The following is a 16845-nucleotide window of genomic DNA, read 5'->3' on the forward strand; positions in this document are numbered from 1 at the left end:
ACTGAATCAGTGTAGAGTGTAAAGAGCGCTGAATCAGTGTAGAGTATAAATGTACTGAATCACTGTAGTGTAAAGAGTACTGAATCAGTGTAGAGTATAAAAGTACTGAATCAGTGTAGAGTATAAAGGGTGCTGAATCAGTGTAGAGTATAAATGTACTGAATCACTGTAGAATGTAAAGAGTGCCAAATCAGTGTAAAGTATAAAAGAGTACTGAATCAGTGTAGAGTGTAAAAAAGTACTGAGTGTAGAGTGTGAGAGTACTGAATCAGTAGAGTATAAAGGAGTACTGAGTGTAGAGTGTAAAGGAGTACTGAGTCAGTGTAGAGTATAAAAGAGTACTGAATCATTGAAGAGTCTAAAAGAGTGTTGAGTCAGTGTAGAGTATAAAAGAGTACTGAATCAGTGTAGAGCGTAAAGGAGTACTGAATCAGTGTAGAATATAAAGGAGTACTGAGTCAGCGTAGAGTATAAAGGAGCACTGAGTGTAGAGAGTAGAGGAGTACTGAGTCAGTGTAGAGGATAAAGGAGTACTGAATCAGTGTGGAGGATAAGGGAGTACTGAATCAGTGTAGAGGATAAGGGAGTACTGACTCTGTAGAGGATAAAGGAGTACTGACTCAGTGTAGAGGATAAAGGAGTACTGACTCAGTGTAGAGGATAAAGGAGTACTGTCAGTGTTGAGTATAAAGGAGTACTGACTCAGTGTAGCGTATAGAGGAGTATCAGTCAGTGTAGAGTATAAAGCAGTGTTGAGAAGAACCAGGAAGTTTTAGCGTCTCTATTCTCTTACATGTTGATGATCTGCCTCCTCGTTTTGGGAGTCTGACAGTACGGAGCACCCACAAGTGTTGAGGAGGGAGATGAGTGTGCCAAACGTGCACTAAGTTAGGGAGGATGAGTACTGAGAAGAGGTCATTTGCTTTGACATTAGCTCGTGACGTCAGAAGAAGCTGTTTGGGTTGTCAGAGTGAGGTCCTGAAGGGCAGCGGAGGGTAGAAGTGACAACCTTAGAGGAGAAGGAGTTAGGATAAGTCACGGTTGTCCCTGGAAACTACCCCGTTCTTGAGACCTTTGCTGTAGAAGGAGAAAATGGAGTGTCAGTTTGAGGGAAGTGAAGATTCAAATGATGCTTATTTTTAAGTAGGGAAGAGCCTGTACTTATTTGTAGACTCAGCAAAAGGTGGCAGTAGGGAAGGGGTTGTTGAAGATGTTTGGGTGCTGGAGATAATGGAGAACCACCACAGAAGGGGCAGAATAGTGAGGCAGGAAGGGTGCTTCCGTTTGTAGCTAGGGTGGGCTCTGTCTCTGGAGGTGTGAGGAGAGAGTGTTTTAAGGAGAGGTGAGAAGAGGAGGCTCTTTTCCAGTGATGACTTCTGTTTTCTTAGTATGCATAGAACAGTCACATTCCTGATCCATTAATTAGTGAAATACTTGTGTGCGTGCGTACCTAAGTACACAGGGAACATAATTTGACCCGTAATAAAACCACGCTAATTTGGGAGTGGAAAAAGTGGCTGGTATGAATTGTTGCCTGCCCTGACAAAGCATCTTTTACGTTATTTTTGTCTACAGAGGAAAGTACATTCAGTGGGATGACTTTAAATCTCGAGGGTAAGCAGTTCATTGACTGAGCTTCACCACGAGCAGAGTTTGTTCTGTGGTCTGAATGCTGAGAAAGTGTTTGGAAGATGAGTAATACACAGTCGTCAAGTCTGTGTGTGGAGAGAGAGGAGAGACGGCACAGGCCTGCCTCGCCAGAAGTGTAGACACAACCCTTGTTTACCTGTGCACAGTGGCACAGAACACCTGGAAACGTTCACCTTCATCATAGCACACATTTCACAGGCCCATGTAGTAGATAAGTTACTGAGTTGATTTTATGTGGGGGTTATTTAACAGTTAGGAAGTCAGAATTAGCCCTGGTAGTGCAGTGGTTAAGAGCTCAGCTGCCAGCCTTAAGGTCGGCAGTTCAGATCCATCAGCTGCTCCTTTGAAACCCTGTAGGGCAGTTCTGCTCTGTCCTCCAGGGTCACTGTGAGTCGGAATAGACTCGGTGGCAATAGGTTTTGTTTGTTTGTTTGAGGGAGTGTTAATTTCTTAAGGAGCAGGGAACTTTTAACAACTTGCTTTGGATTGTTTAAACTGTAAATGTTGACTTTTTAAGTCTTCAAAGATTTTTTAATGTGCTAAGTTTTTTTTTTTTTTAAGAGACTTTAGGAAACCCTGGTGGTGTAGTGGTTAAGTGCCATGGCTGCCAACCAAAGGGTCAGCAGTTCTAATTCACCAGGCGCTCCTTGGAAACTGTGTGGGGCAGTTCTACTCTGTCCTATAGGGTCGTTATGCGTAGGAATCGACTCGACGGCACTGGGTTTGGTTTGGTTTGAAGAGGCTTGACAGCTCTGCACTGTTGATATCTAGTCTGAAGACAGCTCTCTCGTTAAGTTGGAACTAGTTGTTGGTCATTTGTGCACAAAGTTGAAACTTCGTCATTGCTAATCAGACGTATTGCAGCTCCTTTCAAAACTAACAACACGTAGAAGTTACTAGAAGTAATTATACATACTGAAGCCTAATGTTCAATTTCTAGATTCAGAGAGTCCTTTTTCATTTTGTTTTCTGTAAATTGTATCAAGATGACTTAAAAATTAGTGTGCACCCAGAAAATAAAATTTACCCATTAATTGTTCAGTGTCAGAATGAAAGCTCTTAAGAGCGCTGTCTGTGGCTGTTATAATTTATTTAGAAAAATGCCCTTTTTTCATTGCAAATATTGAAGCTGTGAATATAGCTGAGTAACAAACAGGTTTGCTCAGTAGGATTCAGTAAGTTTTTTGAGAGTACTATTAAATGATTTTGGAAATCGTTGAAATATTTAGTGTACAAAATTAAAATTGAAACGAGTCATTTGCATTTTATGTTCTAGCTTTTTGACAATTTGGCAGCGTTTCTTTGAAAATGTAGCTATCATCTTCCTTGGGGTTTAGAGATCTTTAAAAAAGTCTTTGAAATTTGTGACACAATCCAAACTGAGCATGAAGCTCTGTGTTTCTATATAAATTTTAGAGGTGTTATCACTGATGCGGAAACCCTCGTGGCGTAGTGGTTAAGTGCTATGGCTGCTAACCAAAGGGTTGGCAGTTCGAATCCGCCAGGCGCTTCTTCAAAATTCTACGGGGCAGTTCTACTCTGTCCTACAGAGTCGCCGTGAGTTGGAATCGACTCGACAGCACTGGGTTTGGTTTTTTTTGGGTATCACTGATGCTGCTACTGAATGGAAGTGCGGGGGAGAACAGTGAGGGAGAAGAAGAAGTTTTTAACATTAATATTTTTGTGTGTTTTTATCATATGTGGAATGGAAAGTAATCATTTTTCCCGTTTACATAGAGGGCTAGAGTGGCTAATGACATGTGATGTAGAATAGTAAATACACATTTACTAGAACTTAGGCGCTGGGCGGTTCTGTGTCCCACCTAAAGTCCTATCTCTGAAGCATATTAAACACTTCTTAATGTTAAGCTTTAGGTCTGAACATTGGAATTTATGCAGCTAAGTTGTTAGTACAGGGGGCCAAGTTCTGTTTTGTGAAGACCGTGTAGTCACAGTAATTGCTGGGTCCATTTTATATGAAGGTCTTCCTAATGAAGAAGTATGAGGGTATTAATATCCACTTTCTACTAGAAAAATATTTTTTTTCCTGTATTTGTGGATTTCCAGAAATCCATACTAAAGATATTTAAGCTTTGGACCTGAGGCCCTTTTCCCTAAAGGCTGAACTAAGTAAACACTCCTTTTTTTCCCGTGCTTTGGATAATGTATGGAGGAAATTCTAAGTTCATCTGAGTTCAAACAGTGTTATCACTTTCTAAATATCAGTGTAGCCCTTGGCTAACTTTGAGGTTTTTGCAGTATAATTTTCATAAGCGTGAACTCTAGGTAATAACACATTTTAGATGAAATTGTATTAGTTTTTTTTCCCCCCTTCTTTCTTTAGTTTTACTGTTTGTTTTGCATAAAGTAACAGCCTCAGTTTTAATTAGGATATTTTACAGTGAAACCTGAGTTCACAGTTCTTGGTTACATTACCGTAAGGTTTACAGTGTATCCTAAAAAGTTGACTTTTCTTTCTCATCCAAGAATTGCATTTAACAGTTTTTTATAGTAATAGTGGCATGTTATAGTTGATGTAAGGACACTTTCTGGTTGTCAACCAGGTTTGCAGAGTAAATTCAGAGTTTGGAAAGGTTTCGGTTATGAATGTGACCCAGAAAGTATCCCAGCTGTGATGTGTCTCATGAGGAGAACTATGGTGGGTGGGTTGTGAAAGGTGGCTGGGGTGTTGAGAATCCAGTCGTGGGAGATAATAGCGTGGCCATAGAAGCTGTGATCCCAGTGAGTGAATGAGAAGTGGGGACGTCGTCCTCATGACCTGGAGGTTGGGGTGTGTGCAGACGGAGTGTCCAGGTCCCTCAGTGCTGGTGAAAGCAGCATGTACTAGCTAGATTTAAGGGTCATTTGTAAGTTCTAGCGTTGGGGCTTAAAATGTTAAAAAAGATTTACTTATTTTATCGTTGCACCACTATTTCTTGGTTCTCCTGCCTCAGGGGCTCAGGCATCTCCTCTGCTATTCCTCCTTCTTTTCTGCCCTCTAAATCTTGGAGTGCATCTCGGGTCTGTCCTTGGCTTTCTTCTCTTCCTGTGCTCACTGTTGGTGATCTCATACAGTTTTGTGGTTTGAAATTCCATTGTCTGTATTGTGACATCTCTCAAATTTATATCTGTACGCTGGACCTCTCCCACATATTTAACTGCCCACTTGAAATCTCCACCTTATGGTATTCAAAGCCGAGGTCTTCATCAAGTTCCCCCAAGCCTGTTATTACTCCTTCAGTGTTCTCTTAGTGCTTGGTGGTTTCGTTCAAGTTGCCCAGGCTCCATCCTTGGAATCTTATTTGGTACTTTTCCTCTTCCCCTTCAGTTCATCAGCAAATCCCGAGATAGATCCAGGATTTGACAACCTCTCCCCTCCTCCACCATTACCGTCTTGGGTGAAGCCGTCATGGGCTCTCATCTCTGTCACTGCAGTAGCCTTCTGACTGGCCTTCCTCCTTGCTCCTACCTCCGCCACCCTACATTCTGCTCTTCACACAAATGCCAGGGTAGGTCTGATCCTGTCGTGTTGATCCTCCAAACATTCCAGTTGTTTCTCATTTCATTCATAGTGAATTCCTGAAGTCTGAACACAGCCCTCATCCATGAGTCCATAATGGTATAAATAAATGGTTGAATAAATCAGTGAGAGTGAACAGACAAATCTTCCATATAGAATAATTCTAAACAACGTTTATAGGTACTGCCTCTGCAAAGAGGGGGAGCATAACTCCCTACTACGTAAGTGTGACTTCCTTCCTAAGAGTGTAGCGTGGAATAAGGGGCGGGAGGGTAACTTGGCAGTGGGGAAGCCTGACACATGCTACCTCAGCCAGGTGAGGAAGGTCAGCATAACCAGTGACAGGTCAGGTTGACTATAGGTAATCCTGATGTGGGGATGAAGTGAGGAGGATGGCACTTCACCTCTGCGGTCTTCCTCCCCAAAACACAGAATCCCAGTCTAATTAGGAGAAAACTATCAAACAAATCCAAGTGAGTAACAGTCTACAAGATACAGGGCCACCAGCCTCAAAACTCTTAAAATCATTAAAAGCGTGCAAAGTTTGAGAAACTGTCAGGAGTCCAGAGGAGCCCAAGGAGACATGGTTTCTAAATGTGATGTGCCTTGGATGGGACATCAAAGAAGAAACCACGGAAATCTGAATTAATTATGGACTTTCATCAATGGAAACCCTGGTGGCGTAGTGGTTAAGTTCTATGGCTGCGAACCAAAGGGTTAGCGGTTCAGATCCGCCAGGTGCTCCTTGGAAACTCTATGGGACAGTTCTACTCTGTCCTATAGGGTCACTGTGAGTCAGAATCGACTCGACGGCACTGGGTTTTTGGGTTCATCAGTGGTGATGTATCGATACTGAGCCGTGCTAATGTAAGGTATTGACAGTGGGGGAAATTATCTGTTCAACTTTCCTGCATATCTAAAACTGTTCTAAAATTAAAAGTTTATGTGAAAAATCACCCCTCATGGTCTGTCCTTTAGCTGCTCCCTCCTCGTGCCTTGTGCCCTGGCCACAGTGGTGTCTTTGCCATTTCTCTAAGCCAGTGGCTTACTACTCAAGGAAACGCTGAGCCCCAAGAACATTTGATACTATCTGGGGACATTTTTGGTTGTCAGCACTGGGTGGGAGCTCAGTGCTGTAGGCATTCCGTGGGTAAGGGACAGGAATGATACTAAACCTGCTGCAGTACCTGAGGCAAGCTCGCTCCCCTCCCCCGACAAGGAATTGTCTGCTGAAAACGGCCATAGTGCAACACGGAGAAATCCTGGCCCGTTGGAACGTACTTCTCTCTTTCAGGTTTTTGACCATTCCTTGCCAGTCCCGCTTGCCCTGCTCTGTTTTTTAATTTAGCATTTAATCATCACCACCTAATACGCTCTGTTGACTTGTGTGTTTGCCAGCAAGAAATGTGTCCTCTGTGAAGACTTGTTGGTAGCTTTCTTCACTTCCGAATCCCCAGCATCTAGAACTGTACTGGACATGTACTAAGTGCTCGTTAAATAATTTGTTGAATTAATTCTGTAATAGAAAAAAGAGTACAGATGACACTCAAACCAAAAAAAAAAAAAAACCCATTGCTGTCGAGTCAATTCCGACTCATAGCGACCCTATAGGACAGAGTAGAACTGCCCCATAGGATTTCCGAGGAGCGGTTGGTGGGTTCGAATGGCTGACCTTTTGGTTGGCAGCCACGCTCTGCACCACTGAGCCGCCGGGGCTCCAAAGATGACATATACTTGGGGTGAAAGATTCTGCCACGCAGGTGACTCCTGTCTCTCTGTAAGTCTCAATGTTAACTTTTTCATCTGTCCAGAATTTTTCTGCCCGTATTAAGCGCATCCGTGTATTAGCCCATGTGCACACAGTATGTGCCTCCTTTTTACAAACATAGATGAGATCACCTTAGTTCTTCCACGTAACATATCTGGGTAATATATCTGGACGTCTTTATACGTCAGCATATAAAGTGTTACCTTTTTTTTAAAATGGCTACATGATACTTTATATGTAGAATTAAGCAAAAATATTTTAAGCACCTGCAGTAGCATCTTCGTATAGTAATTTATTGAAAAGTAAGTAATGGTAACGTCTTTTAAAACAATTGTATGATGGAGACAATGTTTAACATGTTAGTAACTGTTATTTACCATTTTCTTTATATATATGTTTTTATTCTTAGTTCGTAAATGCTTTGGAATTTCTTTATTATTTTTAACTTTGTATACCTAGTGTGGTACTGTCTCTTAGCAGGTTATAAATAAACATATAGGTTGAGTCGAATTGAACTTTTCATTTGGTTTGATAAAGTGATTGGATCATTGCGTAATATTAAAATCCCCTGAGCGTTAGAACTGTTGACCAAATTGAGGGATGTATAGAGATAGATTTCGGAGGAAATGATCTTGTTTTGTTTAAATGACCATTGTTCTCCAAAAAGCCAGAAATTATCTAATGACCTGTCTGCTGAGGAGAAGCCATGAGAGCCAAAGAACAGTTATGGGCCCAACTTGAATGTGATTCAGTATCAGTTAAGCTCCTAATTGCTTTAAGCATTTCAGGTCTTTTCCTTTTTTGTGTTAATGAAACGACTAACGGGGCCAAGTTGGCAGTAGCTGAGTTAAGATCCTATAAGTTAATGTTGCCGTGCTCATTTCATGCTGGCCATTACGCCAGCCCTTTGGTAGCAATCACACTTGTAGATATTGCTTTGAATGTTATTCTGCGAGGCTGCAATGCTGTCCTCTGCCGACGTTCTGGGGTGCGTAGTGGAGTGACCTCGATTTTCAAGATGACTTTGTTGGCATTTCTTGCTGTTGGTCTGCAGTTAATTGTTCTGACCCCCTGACCAGGCCTCAGCCCAGCAGGCCCTGTTGAGGGCAACCATTCCTTTAGTTGCCTCTTTTCCTGCACATTCTGACCTCCCTCAGTGCCCACCACCTCCCTGCGCTGATGTGGCCCTTTAGGCGCGTTAGCTTGCACAAGTTAGCTTTCTTGTGTGCATGTCTTGTCTTGTAGGAAGGCTTCTGGGTGACAGGTCATTCAGTGCTGAAGAAAGTAGACACTCTACGAACACTCCTTGCTGACAGAGTGGTGATAAAACGTTGATGTAGTCACTGAGATTTGTTTTACTGACATAGGAGATGCTCTGTTTGACATCAGGCTGCTGAATTCTGGTTTTCCTTTCATAAAGTCACTTTTTTGGGGGGGGCTCATGCTCGTGGTTCAAACCTGATGATACAAATATTTTAATACCTATAAATAGTAATGTAGTGCTGAACAAGACAATAAGCCCTTACATTATATAGGGAGTGAACTTAATCCTTCTTATAAAGAAATAATGTAATTTCAGGATAAATTTTGAAATGAAATTACAAGCTGTCATTATGGAGGGTCATGTAAAACCACTGTTGAAGTTTTTTTTCCCTGTAAATTAGTTGTGGAGACGTTGCATGCTCAGGGTACCATAGTAATATCAAGATGGTGAGTTTTTGAGCTTTTAAATCTTAGTTTATAAGTAAATGTAAGCAGTGCGTATTATTTTCCTTTTTTAACAATCCCGTGTATTTGCCTTGAAGGTTTAGTTGTAAGAATATAATTCGTTTGTTACATTGAAGTCTTCCATCTGATGTTCGTTGTGATTCCTTAACTCTGAGTAATTCTAAAATGAAAAATAAGTACTGTTGATATTAGACTTAGTCATTCTAGACGTAATAAAAGAATGTGGATACTTACATTGGAAAATAAGAAAAAAACCCCAAATCATTGCATTTATCTGTATTCCATATAGATGGAAAATCCATTTTGAAAGTGTTTAAGGTTTAAAAAAAGAAACTTTAGAAAAGAACTCATACTTTTCCTTTGCTTGTTTTGTTTCCCTGAAGTAATTATTCTTATTTCTCCTTTCCGTTGCAGGTTCCTGAGAGCTAAGCAATGGGGAGACACTTGGCCTTTCTTCTGCTTCTGCTCCTCCTTCTCCAGCATTTTGGAGACAGTGGTGGAAGCCAAAGACTTGAGCAGACTTCTCTCCATTTTACACACGTCCAGTACAACGTTACTGTGCGTGAAAACTCTGCAGCTAAGACCTACGTTGGGCATCCTGTGAAGATGGGTATTTACATCACAAATCCACTGTGGGAGTTAAGGTACAAAATCGTCTCAGGAGACAATGAAAACCTGTTCAAAGCTGAGGAGTATGTTCTTGGAGACTTTTGCTTTCTAAGAATAAGGACCAAAGGAGGAAATACCGCTATTCTTAATAGAGAAGTGAAAGACCATTACACCTTGATAGTCAAAGCAGTCGAAAAGAACAGTAATGCTGAAGCGCGAACCAGGGTCAGAGTGCAGGTGCTGGATACAAATGACCTGAGACCATTGTTTTCACCAACCTCCTACAGTGTGTCATTGCCTGAAAACACAGCCATAAGGACCAGTATTGCAAGGGTGAGTGCCACGGATGCGGACATAGGGACCAACGGAGAGTTTTACTACAGTTTTAAAGACCGAACAGACATGTTTGCTATCCACCCAACCAGTGGTGCAGTGGTTTTAACTGGTAGACTTGATTATGCAGAGACCAGGCTCTATGAGATGGAGATTCTGGCCGTGGACCGTGGAATGAAATTGTATGGTAGCAGTGGCATCAGTAGCATGGCCAGACTAACAGTTCACGTGGAACAGGCCAATGAGTGTACACCTGTGATAGCAGCAGCAACATTAGCGCCCTCAGAACTGGACCGAGACCCAACGTATGCAATTGTGACAGTGGACGACTGTGACCAGGGTGTCAGTGGGGAAATAGCTGCTTTGAGCATTGTGGCAGGCGATTCCCTTCAGCAGTTTAGGACGGTGAGGTCTTCTCCAGGGAGTAAAGAATATAAAATCAAAGCAGTTGGCACCCTTGACTGGGAGAGCCATTCTTTTGGCTATAATCTGACACTTCAGGCTAAAGATAAAGGAAGTCCTCCCCGGTTTTCTTCTCCAAAAATAATTCATGTGGCTTCTCCACGTTTTAAAACAGGGCCGGTCAAGTTTGAAAAGGATGTTTACCGAGCAGAAATAAGTGAATTTGCTCCTCCCAACACACCTGTGGTCATGGTAAAGGCCACACCTGGTTACTCCCACTTGAGGTATGTTTTTAAAAGTACACCTGGAAAAGCTAAATTCAGTTTAAATTCCAACACCGGCCTCATATCCATTTTAGAACCAATTAAAAGACAGCAGGCATCCCATTTTGAACTGGAAGTAACAACAAGTGACAGAAAAGCCTCCACCAAAGTCGTGGTTAAAGTCTTAGGCACAAATAGCAACGCCCCTGAATTTACGCAGACGGCGTACAAAGCATCTTTTGATGAGAATGTGCCAGTTGGAACTAGCGTCATGAGCGTGAGTGCTGTGGACCCCGACGAGGGTGAGAATGGATATGTGACGTACAGTATTGCAAACTTAAATCACGTGCCGTTTGTGGTTAACCATTTCACTGGTGCTGTGAGTACTTCAGAAGACTTGGACTATGAACTGATGCCTCGGGTTTATACTGTCAGGATTCGAGCTTCAGACTGGGGCTCGCCGTACCGCCGGGAAGTGGAAGTCCTAGCCACAATTACTCTCAATAACTTGAATGACAACACGCCATTGTTTGAAAAAATAAACTGTGAAGGCACGATTCCCAGGGACCTGGGCGTGGGAGAGCAGATAACTACAGTGTCTGCCATCGATTCTGATGAACTGCAGTTGGTGCGCTACTGGATTGAAGCTGGAAATGAACTGGATTTGTTCAGCTTGAACCCTACCTCTGGGGTGCTGTCGTTAAAGCAGTCACTAACGGATGGCTCAGGTGCAAAGGTGTCTTTTCACAGTCTGAGAATTACTGCTACAGACGGAGAGAATTTTGCCACGCCGTTATACATCAACATGACCGTGACTGCCAGTCGCAAGCCAGTCAACTTGCAGTGTGAAGAGACTGGCGTGGCCAAGATGCTGGCCGAGAAACTCCTGAAGGCAAATAAATTACACAGCCAAGGAGAGGTCGAGGATATTTTCTTTGATTCTCATTCTGTCAATACTCACACACCACAGTTCGGAAGTACTCTTCCAACCAGCGTTGAGATAAAGGAAAACCATCCTGTGGGTTCCAGTGTGATTTTCATGAATGCCACCGACCTTGACACAGGCTTCAACGGGAAACTGGTCTATGCTGTCTCTGGAGGAAATGAGGATAGTTGCTTCACTATTGACATGGAAACAGGAATGCTAAAAATTTTATCTCCACTTGACCGTGAATCAACAGACCAGTACACCCTGAATGTTACTGTATATGACCTTGGTATACCACAGAGGGCTGCTTGGCGTCTTCTCGGTGTCACAGTTCTGGATGTCAATGACAATCCCCCTGAGTTTCTGCAGGAGAGCTATTTTGTTGAAGTGAGCGAAGACAAGGAGCTAGGTAGTGAAATCATCCAGGTTGAAGCCACAGATAAAGACCTCGGGCCCAATGGACAAGTGACCTACTCCATTCTTACAGACACAGACAAGTTTTCGATCAATAGCACGACTGGGGTTGTTAAAATTGTCCGCCCCTTGGATCGTGAAGAGCGGCACCTGCATTATTTAAAGGTTGAAGCCAGGGATCAAGCTAGAGAAGAACCCCAGTTGTTTTCCACCGTGCTGTTGAAAGTGTCGTTGGAAGATGTTAACGACAACCCGCCCAAGTTTATTCCATCTCATTACCGAGTGAAAGTTCGAGAAGACCTTCCAGAAGGAAGCATAGCCATGTGGCTAGAGGCCTATGATCCTGACGTAGGTCAGTCTAGTCAAGTGCGATACAGTCTTCTGGACCACGGAGAAGGCCATTTTGATGTCGATAAACTCAGCGGAGCACTGAGAATCATACAGCAGTTAGACTTTGAGAAGAAGCAAGTGTATAATCTCACCGTAAGGGCCAGAGACAAAGGAAGACCGATTTCTCTGTCGTCTATGTGCTACGTTGAAGTTGAGGTAATTGATGTGAATGAGAACCTACACCCGCCGGTGTTCTCCAGCTTTGCGGAAAAGGCTGCAGTGAAAGAAGATGTACCCATTGGCTCGTCAGTCCTGACGGTGTCGGCTCATGACGAGGACCCAGGAAGAGATGGGGAGATCCGGTATTCCATTCGAGATGGTTCTGGTGTTGGCGTTTTCAGAATAGATGAAGAGACAGGTACGTAGGTTTTTGTTACTCTGGCTTGATCTCTCCTCCTGTGACTTTTCTAAAGTAAACACCTGCTCCTGTCTATTAGAATTCAGTATAGAAGCGCGTGCATGCGTTACGTGGTGTAGTTGGCCGTGGAGAAGAGCCTGAGTGGTTAAGCTGGCATGAAATGAGTAAAAGAACAGGGAAAAATTGCAATTGTTGCCACTGATACTGATCTCTGAAGTTTGTACTCTTGTAGGTTTATCAGAAACCTCATTGTGGTTTTGTTGTAACTTTGAGAAGCCCTTTCAGAGCTTTTCAAGCCAGCATGTTTGCAGATTCGTAATTAGAACCACCACTGCCACCACACTGGGTGTCACTTGGGCGGATGACCCAGTAATGCTTACCTTGCCTGCTGGGTCATCTGTCCCTATTGGGGATTATAAATTTGAAAAAAGGCTTTAACTCTATAGGATGGTGCTATGGGGTTGGGAGAGAGACAGATACCAGCCGTACCTAGAAGCAGAATGTTTGATGTGGCAATACGTGAAATTGTTCACTATGGGTGATCTGGTAAGCAGGGTAAGCACTGCGCTCACCTTACCTGTTGGATAATCTGCCTTGGTGTTGCCCCATAGAGACATGCACCCCTGCAGAGCTGAATTTGTAAATGTGATCTGCTTTATTTAGTCTCCCATCCGGGCTTCCTGTAGGGTGGTGGAATGCAGAACTCAGGAAACCTGGCTTAGGATCCTGGCCTTTTCTGTTGTTAATTAGATGAGCTTAGACAAATTCATATCTTAAAACCTTCTTCCTTCATCTACGAAATAGGGATACTCAAAGTTATCTCAAGATTTATGTGACGATAAAGTGGGATAATATGGGAAAGAACCTAGCATTTGTTAGATCTATTAATTTTTTTTTTTTTTTGGAAGTGGTAGCAAGCTTTGTTATGATACGCTTTTCTCTAGAATAAGGTCCTACAACCAGAACTTTTAAGACAGCCAGTTAATGCTGGAGTGTGTTTAATTTTCCATGTTGTACTTACCTCCACTTGAGCTGCTTTTCACAGGCATTGTAGTTACTTGAAAAGGAGCCTGGTTGTGCAGCGGTTAAGCGCTCACTGGAAGGTCGATGATTCAAAACCACCAGTTGCTCCATGGGAGAAAGGTGTAGCGAACCGCTTCTGTAGAGATGACGGCCTTCGAAACCCGACGGGGCAGTTCTGCTGTGTCCTGCAGGGTCGCTGTGAGTCGGAATTGGCTCAGCAGCGGCGGGTTTGGTAGTTATGTCAGTCTCCTCTGATGGAGTGTGAGGTCTTCAAGGACAAGCCCTTAGCTCATACTTTTTCTGTCCTCAGTACACAGCAGAAAGTGCCTGGCATGTAGAAGCGGCTCAGTAAATGTTAAAAGAACGAATGAGTACATTAATTAATATTTTGCCTTTGAACGTCCTGCCCTCTGAGAATAGTGGTGGAAAATAGATAGAAATTGGGTGATCACAGCACTCAGCAGCCACAGGTGTGCTCAGTTTGTTTATCAATTTCATTCATGTTCCTTTATAAATACGTCCGTTCTAAAAAAGATTTTTTTAATTACATTAAAATTGTATTTTAACTATGTGTCCTATATAAACCAAACCAAACCCACTGATGTTGAGTTGATTCCGACTCGTAGTGACCCTGTTGGGCACCGTAGAACTGCCCAGTAGGGTTTCCAAGGAGTAGCTGGTGGATTTGAACTGCTGACCTTTTGGTTAGCGGCCAAGCTCTTAACCATGGTGCCACCAAGGCTCCAACCCATATCCAGTGTAACACAAGTAAAATCAGCCGTTCAGTCAACACCCACCCTGGAGCCTACTCCAACGTCTAATACGTGCACCACCCACCCTGGAGCCTACTCCAACGTCTAATACGTGCACCACCCACCCTGGGGCCTACTCCAACGTCTAATACGTGCACCACCCACCCTGGGGCCTACTCCAACGTCTAATACGTGCACCACCCACCCTGGAGCCTACTCCAACGTCTAATACGTGCACCTGCTGACGCTGAAACCACCAGTTGCTGTGGGTCAGTTCTGACTCGTAGTGAACCCTATAACCGGATAGGCGCACCACACATGAAAAAATGAAATTTTGCCCTAAGTTAAGGTCTTAAGCCTCCATAAGTTATTTTGGATACTAAAGTATATTTAATGTGCGTTTATTTATTCTAGTGATTTTTTTCAATAATACGTGATTATTTCAGAGTCTTTTTTGTCATAATATGAATTGAGATTTTCAGTGTTAATACAGAAAAACACCCAAAAGCTCATAATTGAAGCTGAAACTATAATGTGTTTTGTGAATTTTCTAAGGACAATCAACCGTCCTTTTTTTTTTCCCTTTGTTCTTTTTCAAAGAGGGTTTTGAAAGCCTATAAAGAACTGTAGCAAGTAAGACAGAAAATAGAACCAAAATCTTAATTTACATTCCCTTGATGACTTAAATTATATGAGCCCTGTCTTTTGGATTTTTTCTTTCAAGTAAAAAGAGTATTTTTATTGTTGCTTTTTAAAGAATCATTTTGAAACTAGTATTTTTCTCCTGTAAATTTAAAGGATTGGGATATTCTTACTACCAAGGAAAAAAATCCACAGGAACAGCCAACCAAACAAGGCAGTGTCCTGAAATAGATGAGTAGTTTTTAGAGCTGAGCGGCAGTGCCAGGCTTTTTTGACGGTCATTTGGGGAGGCGGAAGCAGGGTAGGGTTATGAGTAGTGGGGAAGTCTCTGAGAGAACATTTTTCTTAATTTGATAAGTGTGTGAAACAGTTATGCCTTGTGACAGATATTGAAACTTAAAGGTGAGAGAGGTTGGAGATTTCTAGATCATTTATTTCTTGCTTTACAGAGGAAAAACCATTACTGTAAAGTAAGGTAGGGTAGGTGGTATTTCTTCAGCGACATCTATATATTTACATGCTTTTTGAACTTGAATAAAAGTGAGACAGTGTTTACACATTGGCTTGATAGGAATTACAAGATACATTTTTGGTGGTAGAATTATCAGCAACCAAGCCATTTTAGAGATTCCTGTCAGGATGGCGGATATTAAGTGTAAAGTTTCTCAAGTAAAAATTAATATGTTTGTGCAGGAGAAATGCTCAAATTAAGTATGCTCATTTTTCGTTTGGGGTTTGTCTAACTAATTTCTAGGGAAGGTTGGGAGGATGTGGAGTGGGGTCTGTCGGGTGAGGTGCCTGTAGGTTAGGAAAACCAGTGGACCTGCAGGAGAGACCACTCAGCTCAGCTCAGTCCTCCAGCTCACTCAGCCCCACGTGGAGTTGGTCTGGCTCAGGTCAGGAAAACCAGTGGACCTGCAGGAGAGACCACTCAGCTCAGTCCTTCAGCTCACTCAGCCCCGCGTGGAGTTGGTTTGGCTCAGGTCAGGAAAACCAGTGGACCTGCAGGAGAGACCACTCAGCTCAGTCCTCCAGCTCACTCAGCCCCGCGTGGAGTTGGTCTGGCTCAGGTCAGGAAAAGCAGTGGACCTGCAGGAGAGACCACTCAGCTCAGTCCTCCAGCTCACTCAGCCCCACGTGGAGTTGGTCTGGCTCAAGTCAGGAAAACCAGTGGACCTGCAGGAGAGACTACTCAGCTCAGTCCTCCAGCTCACTCAGCCCCACGTGGAGTTGGTCTGGTTCAGGTCAGGAAAACCGGTGGACCTGCAGGAGAGACCACTCAGCTCAGTCCTTCAGCTCACTCAGCCCCACGTGGAGTTGGTCTGGCTCAGGTCAGGAAAACCAGTGGACCTGCAGGAGAGACCACTCAGCTCAGTCCTTCAGCTCACTCAGCCCCACGTGGAGTTGGTCTGGCTCAGGTCAGGAAAACCAGTGGACCTGCAGGAGAGACCACTCAGCTCAGTCCTCCAGCTCACTCAGCCCCACGTGGAGTTGGTCTGGCTCAGGTCAGGAAAACCAGTGGACCTGCAGGAGAGACCACTCAGCTCAGTCCTCCAGCTCACTCAGCCCCACGTGGAGTTGGCCTGGTTCAGGTCAGGAAAACCAGTGGGCCTGCAGGAGAGACCACTCAGCTCAGTCCTCCAGCTCACTCAGCCCCACGTGGAGTTGGCCTGGTTCAGGTCAGGAAAACGAGTGGACCTGCAGGAGAGACCACTCAGCTCAGTCCTCCAGCTCACTCAGCCCCACGTGGAGTTGGTCTGGCTCAGGTCAGGAAAACCAGTGGACCTGCAGGAGAGACCACTCAGCTCAGTCCTTCAGCTCACTCAGCCCCACGTGGAGTTGGTCTGGCTCAGGTCAGGAAAACCAGTGGACCTGCAGGAGAGACCACTCAGCTCAGTCCTCCAGCTCACTCAGCCCCACGTGGAGTTGGCCTGGTTCAGGTCAGGAAAACCAGTGGGCCTGCAGGAGAGACCACTCAGCTCAGTCCTCCAGCTCACTCAGCCCCACGTGGAGTTGGCCTGGTTCAGGTCAGGAAAACGAGTGGACCTGCAGGAGAGACCACTCA

General features: G+C 43.8%; 1 protein-coding gene across 6 annotated transcripts in view; it reads left to right on the forward strand.

Annotated features, from left to right (window-relative positions):
- Positions 1–16845, forward strand: part of FAT1 (FAT atypical cadherin 1) — a 144007-nt gene that overhangs the window by 8529 nt on the left and 118633 nt on the right. For all 6 annotated transcript variants that reach the window (XR_010318671.1, XM_064272913.1, XM_064272910.1 and 3 more), the window contains one exon: positions 9081–12363. Coding sequence is in view for 5 of the 6 variants with exons in the window: in XM_064272913.1 (XP_064128983.1) it covers positions 9099–12363 (3265 nt within the window). In the remaining variant the exon portion in view is untranslated. The remainder of the gene's footprint in view (positions 1–9080; positions 12364–16845) is intronic.

The sequence above is a fragment of the Loxodonta africana genome, chromosome 19 (genome assembly GCF_030014295.1).
Source record: "Loxodonta africana isolate mLoxAfr1 chromosome 19, mLoxAfr1.hap2, whole genome shotgun sequence".
Classification (NCBI taxonomy): domain Eukaryota; kingdom Metazoa; phylum Chordata; class Mammalia; order Proboscidea; family Elephantidae; genus Loxodonta; species Loxodonta africana.